Source organism: Sarcophilus harrisii, chromosome 3 (assembly GCF_902635505.1).
Source record: "Sarcophilus harrisii chromosome 3, mSarHar1.11, whole genome shotgun sequence".
NCBI lineage: Eukaryota > Metazoa > Chordata > Mammalia > Dasyuromorphia > Dasyuridae > Sarcophilus > Sarcophilus harrisii.
In genome coordinates, this window is record NC_045428.1 from 440,451,623 (window position 1) to 440,471,403 (window position 19,781).

Here is a 19,781-nt window from a genome sequence, read left to right on the forward strand (position 1 = left end):
TGATGTGGAGAATCATGCTAAACCTAGAAAGGAGCCTTATTAAATTCAAAATTGACCATAATCTTCAAAGTTGCTTAAGTTTCATGTGACAGATAAAAATATAAATATTTGGGGGAGGGGTTAAAATATAAATAGACCAGTCTTGAGATAGCTTTTTGTGGAGATAAAAAAATATAATATAGCATAATATTTAAGGAATATCATTTAGATATGTTAATTGGGATCTTATAGTTATAAGTAAGGTTGATTACAATGAGCAAAGATAATTTGTTTTCTTCTTTGGGGGATTCTCTGTGAAATAAAATTGTCATTAGGTATTCTTAATTAAATTTCTAGGAATTTTCAATACTTCCAATTCTTTCTTAAGTATCTCCCTAGAGAGTCTAAATTTAGAGTTACTAAACCATGATTTTATATATTGGGGAAAAATTGGGCCCACAAGTGTATACAAGCCTTTTTTCTATTTGTTTTTAAAAATTGTTAAATGTACCTTACATTTACATACTATATTACATATTACATAAATTACATTTATTCAACATAAAATTAGAGTTTCTTTAAATGGGGCCAAGCTAAAATTATTTCAAAAGTGTCACTTTAATGCATATCTGGTTGATTGGATTAATTGATAATTCTTATAAAATGATAAAGTAACCATATATCATTGCCTAAGAATTTTTAAAACTACTAGTTTATCTTATTTTTAAAGATGTCATAGAATAGGACTTGTAACTAGCTTTTTATTTGCTTGAAATTCAGAACATACTTCACAAATCTTTTGGGAGTGGGGCAAGTGATGAGGCATCTTTTTTCTTTTACCTTAGATATCAAGCAATATACTTCTTTTTTTATTATTATTATAACTTTTTATTGACAGAACATATGCATGGGTAATTTTTTACAACATTATCCCTTGCACTCATTTCTGTTCCGACTTTTCCCTTCCCTCCCTCCATTCCCTCCCCTAGATGGCAGGCAGTCTTATACATGTTAAATATGTTATAGTTTATTCTAGATACAATATATGTGTGCAGAACCGTACAGTTCTCTTGTTGCACAAAAAGAATTGGATTCAGAAGGCAAAAATAACCTGGGAAGAAAAACAAAAATGCAAACAGTTCACACTTATTTCCCAGTGTTCTTTCTCTGGGTATAGGTGATTCTGTCCATCATTGATCAATTGGAACTGAATTAGATCTTCTCTTTGTCGAAGATATCCACCTCCATCAGAATACATCCTCATACAGTATTGTTGAAGTATATAATGATCTTCTGGTTCAAGCAATATACTTCTTTTGGAGCTCTAGAGAGAAGTAGTAATCTCATATCCTCTTTTAAATTATATTTTTGCTCTGACCCTTTTTCTTTCATAGGGACTAATAATAATCATTACAGCATATTAGTATTGCAGAATATCAGTCCAGCATAGCACCACAGAATAAGAACAATTTCTGAGCAATACACAGTTATCATCTTTAGTATATTTTGGTGTATGTGTATGTAACTTGTGAACCTTTGAAAAGTTGATTATTTCTAATGTTTTTAGTGTGTTTTGTGGAAATTTTGAAGCGTTATTTTTGGTTTGTTGGGTTCCAGTAATTCTGTTTTCCATGTTTGTATGCTTAATTGATATAGCAATTTAATATTTGTGATTATGATAAGTAAAAACTGTTTGATATGTAAAAATTATATATTGTACAAATTTTCTTGATAATATAATATAAATAGTGATTTTTTTTGTGTTAGGTAGTAATTTTCACAAAATCAGAAATTTAATCTATTTTTTTCTTAATTGTAGAGAAACTGATTGACAGATAGCCATAAAATACAGGCATTTATGTAATGATGATTAAGTTATATTTTTACCAGTATGAAAAAATTTGTTTTAGTTAAGTTTAATTTCCATGTAAAATGGATTTTGCTAATGATATGCATTTATAATTTAACTGTATTGCCATATAGTACAAAGCACATTTTGGAAGATGGAGCTATTTAGATGTCTTCCATTTTAGTAGTGTAAATTGGAGAAATTTCCTAATTATTAAAATAGTGAATTTTATTTAGAGAAAAGTGTGCATAAAAGATTTAGGAAAACAGATGGAGAATCATTTTAGGAAACACTGAGCCAGAGGAATGAAAATATTAAACAAAAAAATTCTCCTTTGGCTGATTTAAAAAGTTAAACTTTGATGTATAGGCCCAGCACCTGAAAACTTTTTTCTTAGTTATAATAAGCAAAATTGAAATCAATTCAAATTGGGTGCTGAACATTGAACTAATTTTAATTTTCCAATTAGATCATTATACCTAACATTACTTTTAATTTTTATTATAGCATCGAATGCAGAGCTGGTGGGCTTCAAAAAAGGACATTGGCAGAATTGTAGTGAGGATTTCTTCAAAAATCTGGAGAGATGAGAAAATAAGAGAAAGCGATGAGAAAGCGCGAGTGAGCGATCTAGAGCCCAAGACTATTCTTAGGCAGCTTTTGAAAGGAATGATAGTTGTTTTAGACATAATTTACCTCATCCTGCAGTCGCAAATGAAAAAGAAATGGTGAAAAGGAAGATGAGTTGAACTTAATGACTAATATTATGAAGTATCAAAGGGAAGAAAATGCATAAACTTATAAAGCTTCTAAGTTGTGAAAATAATTTTTAAAAAGTTGATATTTTAGGACCAAAAGTTTTGGTGACATTTCCAGTAAGAAAGTCTTTAGTTTTATATTTTTGGCTTAGTTTAATGGGTGGAGTCATTTATTAGAACTAGTTCTTTTTCAGTTTGTATATATAGCAATTAATTATAATGTAAGACATTTAGAAAAATAGGTTTGAGAATGATTTACTCTTTATGCATACTAATTTATCAACTCTCTCAGGCTTGAAATCAGGTAGTGATAATTTTGGAAGCATTTTTGTCTATGGCTTCATTTAAAAAATAATATATCAATTACATTCAATGAATTAATAAATGCATAACTCTGCTATACAGAACAATAGTGATTGTTAGCCTATGGGCCAGATCAAATGATTAAGTCCCTTTCTTTTTTGACCCATTAGACCATGTCTTGTAAACATTATAAGAAAAATTTAATAATTTTTTTTTTCTATTGTATCATGGAATATCCAGAAGACTTAGAAGAATTAAAATAAATTTTTATATTTATGTTTAGGTATAGCAATTTAATTACTTTTGATTCAGATAAGTGAAAATTGTTCTATATATGAAAATTACATATTATAAGCATTTTAACTAGTAAATTAAACAGTAGAGCAGCTCAAGTCTGAACGCTGCATTCCTCAGTCATGAAATATTTATCCTTCATTAATTTAACTTGTGAGATTTCCTTTTTAAAAGATATATATTTTTCTAGCATTATTTTTCTTCATTATTAGGAAAAAAAACCAGTAACATTTTCATTTGTTTAAAATAGTTTTTAATTAATCAATTTTATTAATTAAATTTAGCAAGAGGACAGTTTAAGTATCTGCTAGCTAAAAATGGCATGCTTACATTTTTACATGTAATTTTATAATAAAACATTTTTAAAAGAAAGCAGACAAATTCAAAAAAATAAACTTTGGTTCAAAAAGTTTTTATTTTTTTTTATATTTTAGCTGAATGCTATGGCTAACAGAGCAGCTGGAAAAGGTTATGAAAATGAAGACAACTACTCTAACATTAGATTCCAGTTTGTTGGAATTGAAAATATTCATGTAATGAGAACTAGTTTGCAGAAACTTTTAGAAGGTATGATTTATTACTGCTTATTACTTATTATTACTTTTTTTACATAATTATTTAGAACTTTTTTCCTAGAAAGTTATGCTAAAAATAACTAGTATAATGTAGCAAAAACTTAAGATTATATTTTGTATATTAGACTGATTGTTACCGCTATTGTTAGGAAAATCAAGTTGAGTCTGTTTCAGTTAACAAGATATTTTAGAAACTTTAAAAAAATTAAAAGTAGTTTCCTCACCATATTCTGAGGGATTAGGCTAAATGATTTCTTTCTCCTAGCTTCAAGTCTTGTGATTTAATGATCTTTTTTGTTTTTAAAATCAAAAAGAGAAAGGATAATTTTTTTCCACAGGAAATCTTATCTATTTATTTGATATAGTCTGGCATAATTGTGCCTCCATAATCATGCATTTTTCAGTGTGAAAATAAAAGGAATGATTTTACTTTTTTTTTTTTTTAACCTCACTGAATAAGAAAAGTAGAAATTCATTCAGTTTTGTAATAAAAATACCTTTTATCTTTTCCAGTCAATGGGACTAAAGGTCTTTCTGTGAGTGATTTCTTTTCGGGTTTGGAGAGCTCTGGATGGCTTCGTCACATCAAAGCTGTTTTGGATGCTGCTATCTTCTTAGCCAAAGTAACTTTTTACTTTTGTAATTAAAGCAAGGAGGAGAGCTTTAACTTACCTTGTATTTTCATTACTTTTGTATTTTTTAAGTCATTCTCCAATTAAATTAGTATTGAATGCTAAGATATTAAAAAATAAGGTTCTTCAATATCTATCTGCTTTTCTTTTATAATCTAGTTTACTTGGAGCAATACTGTACAAAGCACTTCAAATTGCAGATAGTCTAGTTACCTTCTAATTTTATTAAGATGGGGATACTCTTCTAAAAAAAGGAGGCTGATTTAAAAAAAATAAATGTCAGAATTTATATGTCCAAGTGAATGTTGTCCTTAAGAAAGTATTTATCTTATAAAATTATTTGTTCATTCCAAGTTGATTGCTAATTATCTTTAGAACTGATGGCACTTTTAAAAATATACCTTTGATGGCATCAGATCTTTGTGTTACAAGGGTGAATTTCATTTTTAAGGAATAGCTGAAAGTGACCAGGACAAAATTTGGTCAGTAAGATTGTTTATCAGACTAGCTAATATAAATACTCAGTGAACTAAAATATTGACAAAGGTTCATAGGTTTAAAGTTCACTCCTCTTATGTAGATTTGCTCAGAAACTTAAAGCTCTTTGTCACCATAATTCTGTTAAGTGAATGAATAAATCTGTCACATTTATTAAGCACCAAATATTGTTAAGCACTGTAGTAGTCTGACCTTTTTAACTTACTGAAATAAATCTAGCAACTATTTAGGTAACCCTTTGTGCAGTTGTCATGGATATATCTTCCTTAATTGCTTTATATATTCATGTAAAAATAAATCCTCCAATCTTTTTTTTCCCCCTCAGTAGTATTTTATTTTTCAACTCACATGTAAAGATGGTTTTCAACATTCATTTTTTTTTTTTTTTTTTTTTTTATGGTTGATATCTGGATTTTTTTTTTTTTTTATTTAATAGCCTTTAATTTACAGGATATATACATGGGTAACTTTACAGCATTAACAATTGCCAAACCTCTTGTTCCAATTTTTCACCTCTTACCCCCCCCCCCTCCCCTAAATGGCAGGATGACCAGTAGATGTTAAATATATTAAAATATAACTTAGATACACAATAAGTATACATGACCAAAACATTATTTTGCTGTACAAAAAGAATCAGACTCTGAATTATTGTACAATTAGCTTGTGAAGGAAATCAAAGATGCAGGTGTGCATAAATATAGGGACTGGGAATTCAATGTAATGGTTTTTTAGTCATCTCCCAGAGTTCTTTTTCTGGGTATAGCTAGTTCAGTTCATTACTGCTCCATTAGAAATGATTTGGTTGATCTCGTTGCTGAGGATGGCCTGATCTACCAGGACTGGTCATCATCTAGTATTGTTTTCAACATTCATTTTTGTACAGTTTTGAATTCCAGATTTTTTTCTCCCTCTGCTTACTTCCCTTCTTGTCAAAACAGCAAACAATCTAATATAGGTTATACATTCACATTCATTTTAAACTTATTTCCATATTAGTCATGTTGTAAAAGAAAATCAGAACAAAAGAGAAAAACCATGAGAAACAAAAAGCAAACAAAAAAAAAGGTGAAAATAGTATGCTTCAATCCACATTCAGTCTCCATAGTTGTTCTGGATTCAGATAGCATTTTCCATCCCAAGTCTATTGGAATTGTCTTGGATCATCACATTGCTGAGAAGAGCTAAATTCTATCATAGTTGATCATTATAATCTTTCTGTTACTGTGTACAGTGTTCTTCTGTATTTTGTTTACTTCATTCAGCATCAGTTCATGTCTTTTCAGGCATTTCTGAAATCAGTTTTTTTTTTTTTTGGATATAGAACTGGTTTTATTTAACCTAACAGAAAATGGAAAAGAACTCAAAACAGAACCCCTAGACAATTTCAAAAACTCTTCTTTCTTTTCTGCGAGGTATTAAACATTTCCACCTTCCCTTGAGACCAGTACAATCCATAAGACTCACTGAAATCGTTTCTTATAGAACAATAATATTCCATTAGATTCATTTTCCCCAACTGATGGGTATCCATCCACTCAATTTCCAGTACCCTGCCACCACAAAAAGAGCTGCTATAAACATTTTTACACATGTGGGTCCTTTTCCTTTTTTTATAATTTCTTTGGGATACAGACCTAATAGAGATACTGCTGGATCAAAAGGCAATGCACAGTTTGATAGCCCTTTGGGGCATAATTCCAAATTGTTTTCTAGAATGGTTGAATCATTTTACAACTCTACCAAAAATGCCGCAGTGTCCCAGTTTTTCCACATCCTCTCCAACATTTATCATTATCTTTTCCTATCATCTTAGCCATCCTTATAGATATGAGGTAGTATTTCAGAGTTGTTTTAATTTTTATTTCTCTAATCATTAGTGGGTTAGAGCATTTTTTATATGACTGTAGATGGCTTTAATTTCTTCATTTGAATATTGTTTGTTTATATCCTTTGACCATTTCTCAATTGGAGAATGACTTTGATTATAAATCTGACATATATATATATATATATATATATATATATATATATATATGTAAGAAATGAGGCCTTTATCAAAAACGGTGATTGTGAAAATTATTTTCCAGCTTTCTATCTCCCTTCTAATCTTGACTGAATTGGTTTTGTTTATATAAAACCTTTTAAATTTAATGTGATCAAAATTATCCATGTTGCATTTCATAATGTTCTCTAGTTCTTCTTTGGTCATAAATTCCTCCCTTCTCTAAAGATCTGATAGGTAATAAATTATTGCCTACTCTCTTAATTTGCTTATAGTTTCATCCTTTATGTCTAAACCATGAACCCATTTTGACCTTATCTTGGTAGGGTGTGAGATGTTGGTCTATGTCTAACTTTTGCCATACTATTATGAAATTTTCTTAGCAATTTTTGTTAAATAATGAGTTTAGAGTCTTTGGAAAACCCTTCAGTCCTGACATTACTTATGTGCAAAAATATCCTTTTTATATACCAAGTTTAACACTTAATTGTTTTTTTTTTTTTTTTTTTTTCTGTATCACACAGAATTTGATGTTATTCCCTCAAAGTAAATTCATTGTTTTAATACTGGCCTGAAACAACTGAATGAGTTGACCTTTAATATTGTTGTAAAATTATTCATTGCAGCATTTCTCTGACTTTCCTATGATGTTGTTTCTTCTCTTTTCATAATTGCATTTGAAAATTAGTTTCATTGCTTTTGAATATCATTTAATGTATATAAGATGATTTAGGATTTTGTGAGTATACAGGTATTTTTTAAAATAAGATTTTTTACTAATGCTTAGTATTTTGGCAAAGTTGCTGTGAGTATGAAAGGCATACAGATATACCATTATATTAAATAAGTGTCTGGGATTTAGAGGAATGAATTAACAAATCCATAAAAGAAACTAAATCTGAAAAATCAGCTCCACTGATGGTACCTGAAGTTTCACTTAAAGTGGAACTTTACATTCTTCAGTTCCTTTCTAGTAATTTCCTTAGCTCTTTCCAAAGAACAATGCTCTCAAACCACAATTAATTTCAAGGTCTTGGGAAACACTGTCATGAAGAATGTAGGTAAAGGACAGCTATGTGGCTAGAGTGGATAGAGCTGTCAGCCTATAGTTAGGAAGACCTGAGTTTACTTGTGACCTCAGACATTTGACACTAGTTGTATAACTCTAAGCAAGTCACTAATCCCATGACCTTGTATAAAAAAAAAGGAAAAAGAATGTAGGTAGAAGAAAAACAAATATTAACTTAGATTTAGGGGAGTTTTACTCAGGAAACATTTATATTATTTTACTTGACCTAATTACAAAATCTATGTGCATCCTGAATACTGAATTCAAGGAAGTTTTATAATTCAAAACTTTTGTTAGTGAAAATAGTTTAAAATGAACACATACAGTATTATTCCTAGCAAATTATTTTCCCTATAAATTATATTTATAGTAAAGACATGATGAAAATCATTTCACTTGCTTATTACGTATCAAAGAACAAAGTAAAGATATTTGTAGGTCAGGTGGTTTTGCATCCACTTATTGTGTTGTACTGGCTGATCTTGATCTATATTCAGAAAGCTATTTGCCTTTGGTCAAATACAGCTTGAATTGTAGAGGTGACATATGACCAGAAGTATTTTGATTTCATGGACTAGAAATGAAATTTGGGTTTTTAAGCAAGTTGTGCTGTTGATTATTTGTGTGATTTTGGGCAAGGTCTATGACCTTCCTCTTCCTATCTGAGATTTTGATAATGAACATGGAATGGTCCATATAGCTGTCAGTTTGTAGGAAGACAAGGCTTTATATTATTGCCAGTATTTAAGTATATTTACTACCTGCCATGTGTACAACATTCTTAAAAAAAAATTATTGCACTAAAAGCAAAATAAGAAAAAAAAAGAAAAAAAAGAAAGAAAAGGAAAATAAACAAACAAAACAAGATAAAAAGAACATTGTCATATGCCCAGAACATCAGGGAGGATTCAAAATATATAACCATAAATTTCCATTTCAATAAAGTATATATAATAATAGAAGAAATTAGATTCATGAGTGTCCATCTTTTCTTTGCTTCCTTATAGGTTGTTTTTTTGATTTCTGCTGTGTACTTATTTTGCATTTTTCTTCTTTCCCCCTTTCACCTTCCCACATTTCCCAAGCAGGCTACAATTAAGCATAGATATATTTACATATACATATGTAGATATATATACACATATACATTCACACCCAACCACAGACCCTTACACATTCAAATATCTCTATGCACACATACATAGAGCTACATACACACACACACACACACACACACACACACACATTTATATGTAAACATGTACCTAAACCAATGATTAGTTTGGCTGACATAGATTTCTCTCTTGATTGAATCTTTGAGTTTGATTTTGTCTAAGATCAATGATTACTAGCTCTACTTTTTTTTTTATTCTCCAATACTACTTGTAGTGTTTGTCTATATTTCTTCTTTTCTATCCCTGCTGACTTTCACTTTATTTCTATTTTTTAACTTGTCTTACTATTACTTAACCTCTCCCCAATCATGGATCTCTTCCTTGGCTTCTACCCTTTGTTTCTCCCTTCCCCCATCCCTGTCCCTTATTTTTTAATAGATTTTGGAAGGTGCTATATCCTTCATAGTATATATATAGTGTTGCCTATCTAACTCATTCCCAACGTGAGTAGGTTTGGTTCATAGAAATTCATAAGAGAACTATGAGTCTTCCCTCTTCCCCCCAATGCCTCAGTATCTATTCTTCCTCTGCACCTCATTTATAAAAATAATTATTGTTTTTATTCTTTTCTTGCATAGTTTTGCTTTTTAGAGCAGGATCATATTCAACTCTGCCCCAATCTTCTTTTTTGAACTACCCAATTACTGACGTCAATTTTAAACAAATGTTTCCATATAAAAAACATAAAACAATTTGTCCATGTTAAGTTCCTTGAAATTAATCTTTGATATTGTTTCTTATATGTTGAATTTTTAGTTAGATTTGGGTTTTATTGAGAGAAAGTCCTGAAAATTTGTTGAATGTCCTTTTTTTTTTTTTTTTTCCATTCAGTATTACAGATAATTTTTCTGGGTGTGATATTTTTTGGCTGCAGGCCTACATCTTTTGATTCCCAGTATATATGGTTCTAGGACCTATGGTCTTTTATTATGGCTGGTGCTAAGTCCTGTACAATTTTGGTTGTTACTCTAGCATATTTGTTTTTTTCTTGTTTCCTGCAAAGTTTTCTCTTTGGTATGGGGTTTTTGAAATTTGGCAATAATATTCTTATGTGTTTCTCCTCTTTGAGATAGTAATTGATGGGTTTTTCTATTTCTACTCTCCTCTCATCTTTTATCACTCTGGGACAATTTTTTTTTTGGATTATTTCTTGCATTATTGAGTCAAAGGTTCTTTTTTTTTTTTTGTCCACAGCTTTCAAGTAGTCCAGTTATTCTTATATTTTCTCTTCTTGATCTGTTCTCTAGATTTGTTGTTTTCCTTATAAGATGTTTCATATTCTGTTCTATTTTTCAGTCTTTATATTTTATTTTGTTATTTCTTGGTTTTTTGTAGCTTCACTGGCTTCCTCTTGTCTAATTCTAATTTTCAAAGAATTATTTTCTTCTTTAAGACTTTATCTTTTCTAGTGAGTTAACTTTTTTCATAATCTTCTTGTTTTTCCTGGCTTTTATTTTTCATTTTTTCCTCATTCTTTATCTCATTGGATTTTAAAAGTCTTTTTTGAGTTCTATAAATTCTCTCTGGGAAGGTAGCATTTAACATAATTCTTTGGGATAGAAGAGGCTTTTTTTTTTTTTTTTTTTAAATTTCAATGTCCACCTCTGAAGATGAACCCTGTTCTTCTCTATTCCCATAGTAAGATTCTTTGTATAGCATTCTTTACAATTCTTGAAATAGTGAAAAATGGGGGCAGCTAGGTGGTGCAATGGATAGAATACCAGCCCTGAAGTCAGGAGGACCTGCGTTCAAATTTGGCTTCAGACACAATACTTCCTAGCTGTGTGACCCTGGGCAAGTCACTTAACCCCAATTGCCTCAGCCAAGTGTGTGTGTGTGTGTGTGTGTGTGTGTGTGTGTGTGTGTGTGTATATATATATAGTTAAATCCAATATATGTATGCATATTTATACAGTTGTTTTGCTGCACAAGAAAAATCAGATCAAAAAGGAAAAAAATGACAAAGAAAACAAAATTCAAGCAAAGAACTACAAAAAGAGTGAAAATACTATATTGTGATCCATACTCAGCTCCCACAGTTCTATCTCTGGCTATAGATGGCTCTCCATCACAAGATCATTGGAACTAGCGTCAGTTATCTCATTGTTAAAAAGATGATGGCCTTTTCTTAATCATTATCCTTCTTAACTTCTCTGTAGCGTATGTTAACCACCCTTTTCCCTTCCTGCAGACTCTCTTCTCTCTGGGTTTTTGTGGCGTTGTTCTTTTGTGGTTTACTACTCTGTCTCAGTTTCCTTCATTTGATTACATCATCTATTTTATGCCTTTTTAACTAGATATGTGGGCAGCTGTCTGGTACAGTGAATAGAATACTGGGCCTGGAGTCAGGAAGACTTGATTTCAAATCCAGACTCAGACATTTCCTAGTTCTCATCTTGGCGAATTCACTTAATCCTGTTTGCCTTAAAATGTAGCTGGAGAAGGAAATGACAAACTTCTCTAATATTTCTGCCAATAAAACTTCAAATGGAGTTACAAAGAATCAGACACAAGTGAAACAATTCAACAGTAACAGTCATAAATGGGAATCCCAAGGTATTGTCCTGAGTGTTTTCCCCCTTCTTCTCCCTTCCTCCCTCCTTATCTCCCTCCCCCATTTCTTTCCTCCTTCCCTCCTCTCTCTCTCTCTCTCTCTCTCTCTCTCTTTCTTTCTCTCTGTCTTCCTCTCTCATTGTCTCTGTCTGTCTCTGCCTCTCTCTCTCTTATCTCTAGGCTGATGAATCTGAATTCATTTTTTATTCAGTCCTGTTCTCTTTCTGAACTTTAGGCCTACATCATCAACTATCTTTTGGAAATTCTGACCTGGGTATCCCACAGATATCTTAAGCAAAATGTTACTCATTATTTTTCATTTTAGTCCCATTCTTCTTCCCAAATTCCCTATTTCTGTTGATGATATGATTCTTCTAGTTACCAAGGCTCTATTTTTGATTTTTTGTTTTCATTTACCCCCTATTTCTAATCTTGTTTCTATTTCTACAGTATTGCTTGTACCTAAAACTTAATTCATGTAGCTGTCACTCTAGTTCAGGTTCTCATCACCTCCTCTCTGAACTATTTTAACAGCTCCTAATTGATCTTCCTGCCTCACATTTCTTCTCACTCCAATGCATTTTTCATACACTGTGAGTGATTTTCCTTAAGTAGAGAGATGACCTGAGTAACTATATAGCAAAGTGGAAAAGGGCACTGGGCTTGAAATCAGGAAGGCTTATCTCCCTGATTTTTCATTCCGGCCTCAGACACTTACCCAGTAGACCACTTACTAGGCAAAACAATTCTGTTTGCCTCAGTTTCCCCATTTATAAAATGAACTGGAGAAAGAAATGACAAATCACTTCATTATTTCTTCCATGAAAATCCACAAATGGTCATGGTGACTCAGACATGACTGAAACGACCAAACAACAGATAAGACCATATTGTTCCCTACTTTAATAGTGTCCGTTGGCTCCATAATATCTCTAGGATCAAATAAAAACTCTTCTTTGATGTTTAATACTGATCATTGTCTGGTCTTTAACGTATTTTTCCAACTTTATTGTGTGCTATTCCCTTTGATGCTTGTTATTGCCCAGCCTTAGTTAGTTTCTTACTTTTCCTGATAGTATTCCACCTCCTCTCTCCATGTCTTTGCCTTGACTATCTCCCATATTTGGAATGCACTACTCTCCAACTCTTAGAATTCTAATTTCTTTCAAGGAATATTTCAGGCACCAGCTTCTACATGAATTGGTTCTTTGTCCCTTCACCCCCTATTCCTCACCTTGATACCAGTTTTATGTCTTCTATGGCTAGATTATAAAAGCTCCTTGAGATCAGGTACTTTTTCTTTTTTGTCTTTGTATCCCTAGCCCTTAGCTTATTTCATGACACATAATAAGCAGTTTAATCAGTACTTGTTGATTGAATAATTCATTAGCCCTTCTGAATATTTTTTGACCCTTTTGGATTATTGTTGAAAAATGTGAAGATATTTGTTTTCAGGATTAAACTTTTTAGAAACTGAAGTTATGTCTGATATTTGACTTCTGAATTTTACTAGCTATCTTTTTCAATCCTTCCTTTTCTTTCTAGAATAACTTTTAATAAGCCTCATCTTTAAAGAAACATTTACTTTTATTCAGTTTTTAGAAATACATGTTATATTTATATTATAGTATGTTCCCTAGAGACTGCACTTTTTTAGGACCTAATTTATATTATCCTAGCATGGAACATTTTCTAAATGAATTCAATATAGAACATCGTGACAAATATTATCTTTTCAGTTGACCCTGCTATTAGAGATTATGTAGATTTATAATTAGTAGAGTTACTTATTCAACTAAAATGTTTTCTCCTGGTGTGTACACAAATGTTTTGTTTTTTTCAGGCAATAGTGAATGAAAGTGCAAGTGTGCTAGTGCATTGTTCTGATGGTTGGGACAGGACCTCGCAAGTTTGTTCCCTTGGAACTCTTTTATTGGATTCCTATTATAGAACAATCAAAGGATTCATGGTGAGGATTTATTTGACATTTAGTATGAAGGTTTCTCGTTGGTAGCATAATCTGTACAAAATGCAATTTTGTGACTTTGTAAAATTTATGAAGAGTGTACTAGAATTTTCTTTTAAATCTTTTTAAAAGTACTATACTTTGAAAATTGTTTTTCTTATTCCTCGGTTAAAATTACTTATAAAAGATTACACATTGCCATCTTTATGTATTTATTTATTATAGCTTTTTATTTACAAGCTATATGCATGGGTAATTTTTCAACATTGACAGTTGCAAAACCTTTTGTTACAATTTTCCCCTTCTTCCCCACCCCCTCCCCCAGATGGCAGGTTGACCAATACATGTTATATATGTTAAAGTATATGCTAAATACAATATCACATTGCCATCTTTTAACAAAAAGTGATTGAACCTGACAACAACTAACACAAATGAAGAAAACGTTTTTATTAAGTGATCTTCTAAACTTTGTTTCATGTCAGGAAGTTAAGATAAGAGTGTAATAGTCCTGCTGTACTTTGTCCTGGTCAGAGTAAGTATTGTGTTCAATTTTGTGTTCCATATTTTAGTACTTAAATTGACAAGTTGGAAGATCTCTGTAATGCAATAATCAGGATAGTTAAGGGCTTTGAGAACATGCCATATGAAAATTAGTTGAAGGAACTAGGGATATTTATCCTGGGGAAAAACAAAAGACTTAGAAGGGGATATGGTGAAAACCTCATTCAAGTATTTGGAGAACTGTCTTACAGCAAAGGGGTTGGACTTTGTGGTTGGCCTAAAGAGCAGTACTAGAACAAATTGGAGGGCTGCAGAGAATCAGATTTGGGGAGCAGTTTAAAGGTAAGCTAACTTATTAGAGCTATCCAAAAATGAAATGGATTGTCCTAGGAGGTAGTGAGTTCTTTCTCTCCTGAAGAGTTCATTGAAAGCCTGGGTGACCAACTGCTGAAGATGGCATAGGGCAATTCTTATTCAAATATAAGTAGATTGGATGACCTCTGGAGTCTTTCACATCTCTGAGATTTTGTGCTTCTGTACATATGATTATTATTTTGAATTTTGAATTATTTAAATATGAACTATCATAATGTGAAATTTGTGTCTGAGAATTTCAGAAGCCAGAGTTTCTTGGCATAATGAGTTTGTGTCGGTTTATCCTGGAAGTTCTACTATTTAAAAACCTGTGTAGTCAAGAACTTGTATTTGAGTTTTGGCTATGTTACTTCTCTTTTTTGTGATGTTGAATGTCTTTATTTCAGTTTCACAGTTTGTTTGCAACAGTAATATTTTTCAAAGTTAACCAATTCGTTTTCCACAAATAATTATAGAATCATAATATTTGAGAGTTGGAAGGGACTTCAGTAGGGAAGGGAATAAATATTTATTAAATTCCTACTGTGTGCAAAACACTATGTTAAATGCTTTATAAACAACAATCCTGTGATGGATGCTCTTATTGTCCTATTTTACAGGTGAGGCTACTGAGGCAGACAGAGATTATATGACTTGTCCAGAGTCACAGTAGCTAGAAAGTATCTGGAGATAGATTTGAACTTTTTAGATACCCCCCTGCTTATCTGTCTTTCTCCTTCTCAATTCAGCATTTTATCCTTTGCACCACCCAACTGCTCAATCCTCAACTGCTAAAATAGTCCAACCAATACACAAAAGAAAGCCCCACTATGGCATATCTGACAAGAGATTATACAGTATCTCCTTGAAGATCTTCAAGGAGGGGAATTCACCATTTACCAAGGCAAGCTGTATCACTTTAGGAGAATTCTAATTGTTAGGAACTTTTTCTTGATATTGAGGATAAATTAACATCTTTGCAATTTCTATCTTTTAACTTGTACTTCCACTTTCTTGGGTTAAACAGAACAAATAAATCTCTCCTTGACATGATAGTACTTTACATTCTTTTTTTTTTAATTTAATTTTTTCTTCAGTTATATATGAAAACAATTTTTAATATTTGTTTTTTACAATTTTCAATTCCAAATTCTTTCCTTCCTTTTCTTCTTTCCCCTCCTTGAGATGGCAAGTAATTTGATACAGATTTTACATGTGCATGAATACAAAACATTGTTCATCTCGTGAAAGAAAATATAGACCTAACAAGCCAAACACAAAAAAACGAAAAAGATAAAAATTAGTATGCTTTGATCTTCATTTAAATTCCATCAGTTCTTTCTCTGGAGGTGGATAGCACTTTTCATTATAAGTCCCTTGGAATTGTCTTAGATCACTGTGTTGCTGAGAATAGCTAAGTCTAATCATCATGCAATATTGATGTTACTATTATCAGTGTTCTCCTGGTTCTGCTCATTTCAGTGTACATCAGTTCATGTCAGTCTTTCTAGATTGTTCTGAAAGCATCCTTCTCCTCATTTCTTATAACTCAATAGTATTCCATCACAAATATACTACAACTTGTTCAAGCATTCCCCAATAGATTGGCATCCCCCATTTTCCAATTCTTTGCCACTACAGAATGAACAACTATAAATATGATCTTTCACTCTCCCCTATCTTTTAAAAAATCTTTTTGAGATATCGACCTAGTAGTAGTATTTCTGGCTCAAAGGGTATATGACGTTTTTAAGCCTTTATGCTTAGTTCCAAATTGCTCTAGTTCACAACTCCACCATCAGTACAATAGTGTTCCAGTTTTCCCACATTCCTTCCAATGTTTGTTATTTTTCTTTTCTCTCATTTTATCCAATCTGATAAGTGTAAGGTGATAACTTCAGAGTTGTTTTAAATTACAATTCTTGTCAGGATCCGAGTTCAGATTTGGCCTCAGATACATAACACTTACTAGCTGTGTGACCCTGGACAAGTCACTTAACCCCAATTGCCTCAAACCCCCCCCCCCCAAAAAAAAAAATCAACTTTTAAAAAAATTTCTCTCATCAGTAGTTAGAGCATTTTTTCCCCTGTGCCTATAAATATCTTTGTTTTCTTTGTATGGGAATTGCCTTTTCATATCTTTGACCAAAGCACTTTAAATTCTTGAAGACAGTATGAATATCCCTCAAGTCTTTTTTAATGTAGGCTCAATACCCCACATTCCATCAACTGATCCTATATGGCATAAGTTCAAGGCTCTTTACTGTTATGGTTGCCCTTTCTGAATAATCACCACCTTAATGGGTGTCTTATTTAAAATATGGAGCCCAGATTTGAGCACAAATGGGAGCTCCTAAGGGCAGAATGCAATGATACAACTCTATTATAATTTTAAGCTTTGCTATTCTTAATGTAACCAAGATCTTATTAGCTTCTTTCCCTGATATATCAATCACACTGTTAACATATTAAGTTTTTAGTCCACTAAAACCCCCAGATATTTTTCAGAATAATTACTGTCTAACCTTTTGTTTCTCTTCCATCTTGTACTTGTTTATTTTTTTCTCTCCAAGAATAAAAGCCTATTGAATTTCATCTTATTAGATTCAGACCAGTGCTCTATTGTTTTGAGATCTTTTTGGATCCAGACTCTTATATTTGTCACACTCCATTTCTTTTCTTTTCTTCAAATTTTGTATTATCCACAAAATCTATACCTCCCACTGATAAAAAAACAGGCCAGGGCTAAGCCCAGATGCCTAAGGTATTCTTCTAAAGGCCCTCTATGTTGACATTGAACAATTTCCAACTACTATTTGAGGACTGCCATCTAACTTGTTCAGCATCTGATTTTATCATCATCTAATCATCATCTCTCCTCTTCATAGAATACTATATTTTATTAAAAACTTTTCTAAAATCAGTATAAATTAATAAGGCCAGAAGATTATTTCTTAGACCAACACAGTTTATTTGTCCTTAGGTGTTCAAGGAGGGGCTGAGAGTGAACCTTAAACATAGAAATTATTTCTGCTCAGACCACCTTTATTTAACCTTGGATTGTTTAGACAAAAGGATCTGTCTCCATCTAAGCTTGAGTAGAACAATATGACTTGCCCATCCTAGATTAAATTTCTTGCTAAGTTGGATGGTATCTGACCCAGAACAGAATCAATGCAATCTCATTAGTAAAGTCCTTCCAGAAAACAACTTAAAGTTTAGACTTTGGAAGAAGAGGGGACCTCTGAATTTCTGCCTGATAATTGCTTATTAAAAATCATTTCAACCAGGAAATCAAAAGTCAAGTTTACTCGTTTATAATATACAGATTTTATTCTCTTATTTTTTTTTTTTGAAAATACGAACAATATGTCCCCTTTTTTCCAGTTTTGTGGTATTGCTATAATTTTTCATGGTCTTTGAAATATTACTAACAGTAATTCATCAATCACATTAGCCTTTTTTTTTTTTTTAAATTAGAATTAGAGAATGGAATGTACTTGGGCCAAGTTAACTTGAATTCATCAAGGGAAGCTAGGTGTCTTCTTATTATCCTCATTCCTTTATACTTTAAATACTTTAGATAAATTTTAAATATACTTTAAATATATACATATATATAAAGTATACTTTAAAACTTTTAAATCCACCTTCTCTGTGAATCCTCTAAAAAACCTGACATTCATAATACTTATAAAAATCCACTTTATTACAATTTTGTGTAAACTTGTGTTTACACAAGTATAAACTTTTTATTTTTTAACCTAAAAAATTCCTTGAGCAAAGACTGCAGTTTTTCTTTTGTAAAGCTTTTTAAAGTCTATATTCAACCCAATAGGAATCAGCTAGTTAGTTGATACTGACATCTGGATTCATTGTTAAGGTGTACTGTTAAAATAATTTCTTAACAGTGTTTTAAAGCCTCCTTTGTTGTGTTAATGATAGCTGCTGCATTATTAAAGAATAATAGGAATCTAATTGTTTTTATCAATAGTGTCAATAGTTCTTTCTTGTCAGTAGTATGTTAGATATGGGGAAAGAAAACGTTACAGTTAGGAAAATACTAAAATTTGACTTTTTTTTTTAATAACTATTTAGGAAAATGCCTAATGTGTTTTGATCATTCAGAGTAGATTGAAAAGCAGTTTTTGGAAATCACTTGGTAATTTATTTTTCTTCTAGGTTTTGATAGAGAAAGACTGGATCTCCTTTGGACACAAATTTTCAGATAGGTACAGAATAGTTGTACAATTTGTATAATTGATGATTTTAGTCTTAAAACATTGTATAATGTATTTGAACTGAATTCTAATGACAGAAAGAAAGCACTTGAAATATCAGAGCTATTATAAATTATGTTATTCCTTACAAGAAAGCTAATTTGTTTCCTACCAGAATAAATTGCTCTCAATTCTCTAGATGTATTTATTTTAATGGCTTAGTTGGATGATATGTAAATAACAGTAACTCAGTTATTGAGCACAAGTTTTAGTGTTCAATATTGAATGCAGCAGACATTTTAGTCTGTCTTGGTTCAAATGTATTTACAAGGCTTGCTATTAAATATATATATATATATATATATATGTATATATATATATATACACCTTATTATAAGCAAATTAATTCCAGTTCTCATTTGCCAACACAACAAAAATATTTGGACTTTTTTCATGTATGTAGTGTACATAATACTTAATTGATTAAATTCTTTTGCATACATTTTAAAAACTTTTTGCTTTGGGGGACTTATATAGGTGTGGCCATTTGGATGGTGACCCAAAGGAAGTTTCACCAGTGTTTACTCAGTTTTTGGAATGTGTGTGGCATTTGACAGAACAATTCCCACAAGCTTTTGAATACAATGAAGCATTTCTTCTTCAGATCCATGAGCATGTCCATTCATGCCAGTTTGGAAACTTCCTTGGGAATTGTCAAAAAGAAAGAGAAGATCTCAAGTAAGATTATTTATTTTAAGTGGGTTTTAAAAAAATCTAGCAAACTGAGGGCTGATAAATACAGAATTATTGTGAGATAGAAAGAGACCTGGATTTAGATTTATGAAAATCTTGTTTCAAGTCTTTGCTCTGTGTGGCCAGGGGCAGATCACTTAATTTCTCGAATCCCAAGTATCTTTTCTATACCAAAACTTTTTAAACTGTGGGTCTCATAACTAAAAATGGGAGTTGGAAAAATTTGGCAACAGTAAGAGATATCAAATCTATCTCGTTAGTATGCAAATTTGTTTTCATCTTTAATAAGTGGTA

At 31.5% G+C, this 19,781-nt stretch overlaps 1 protein-coding gene across 4 annotated transcripts in view; it reads left to right on the plus strand.

Annotated features, from left to right (window-relative positions):
- MTMR6 (myotubularin related protein 6) overlaps positions 1–19,781 on the plus strand; it is a 57,945-nt gene that overhangs the window by 30,527 nt on the left and 7,637 nt on the right. For 2 of the 4 annotated variants that reach the window (XM_031960781.1, XM_031960783.1), the window contains 6 exons: positions 2,336–2,449; positions 3,618–3,750; positions 4,272–4,381; positions 13,534–13,659; positions 18,697–18,746; positions 19,272–19,472. In XM_031960781.1, the coding sequence (XP_031816641.1) occupies positions 2,336–2,449; positions 3,618–3,750; positions 4,272–4,381; positions 13,534–13,659; positions 18,697–18,746; positions 19,272–19,472 (734 nt within the window). The remainder of the gene's footprint in view (positions 1–2,335; positions 2,450–3,617; positions 3,751–4,271; positions 4,382–13,533; positions 13,660–18,696; positions 18,747–19,271; positions 19,473–19,781) is intronic. The other 2 variants (XM_031960784.1, XM_003764456.2) reach the window with 1 other exon arrangement.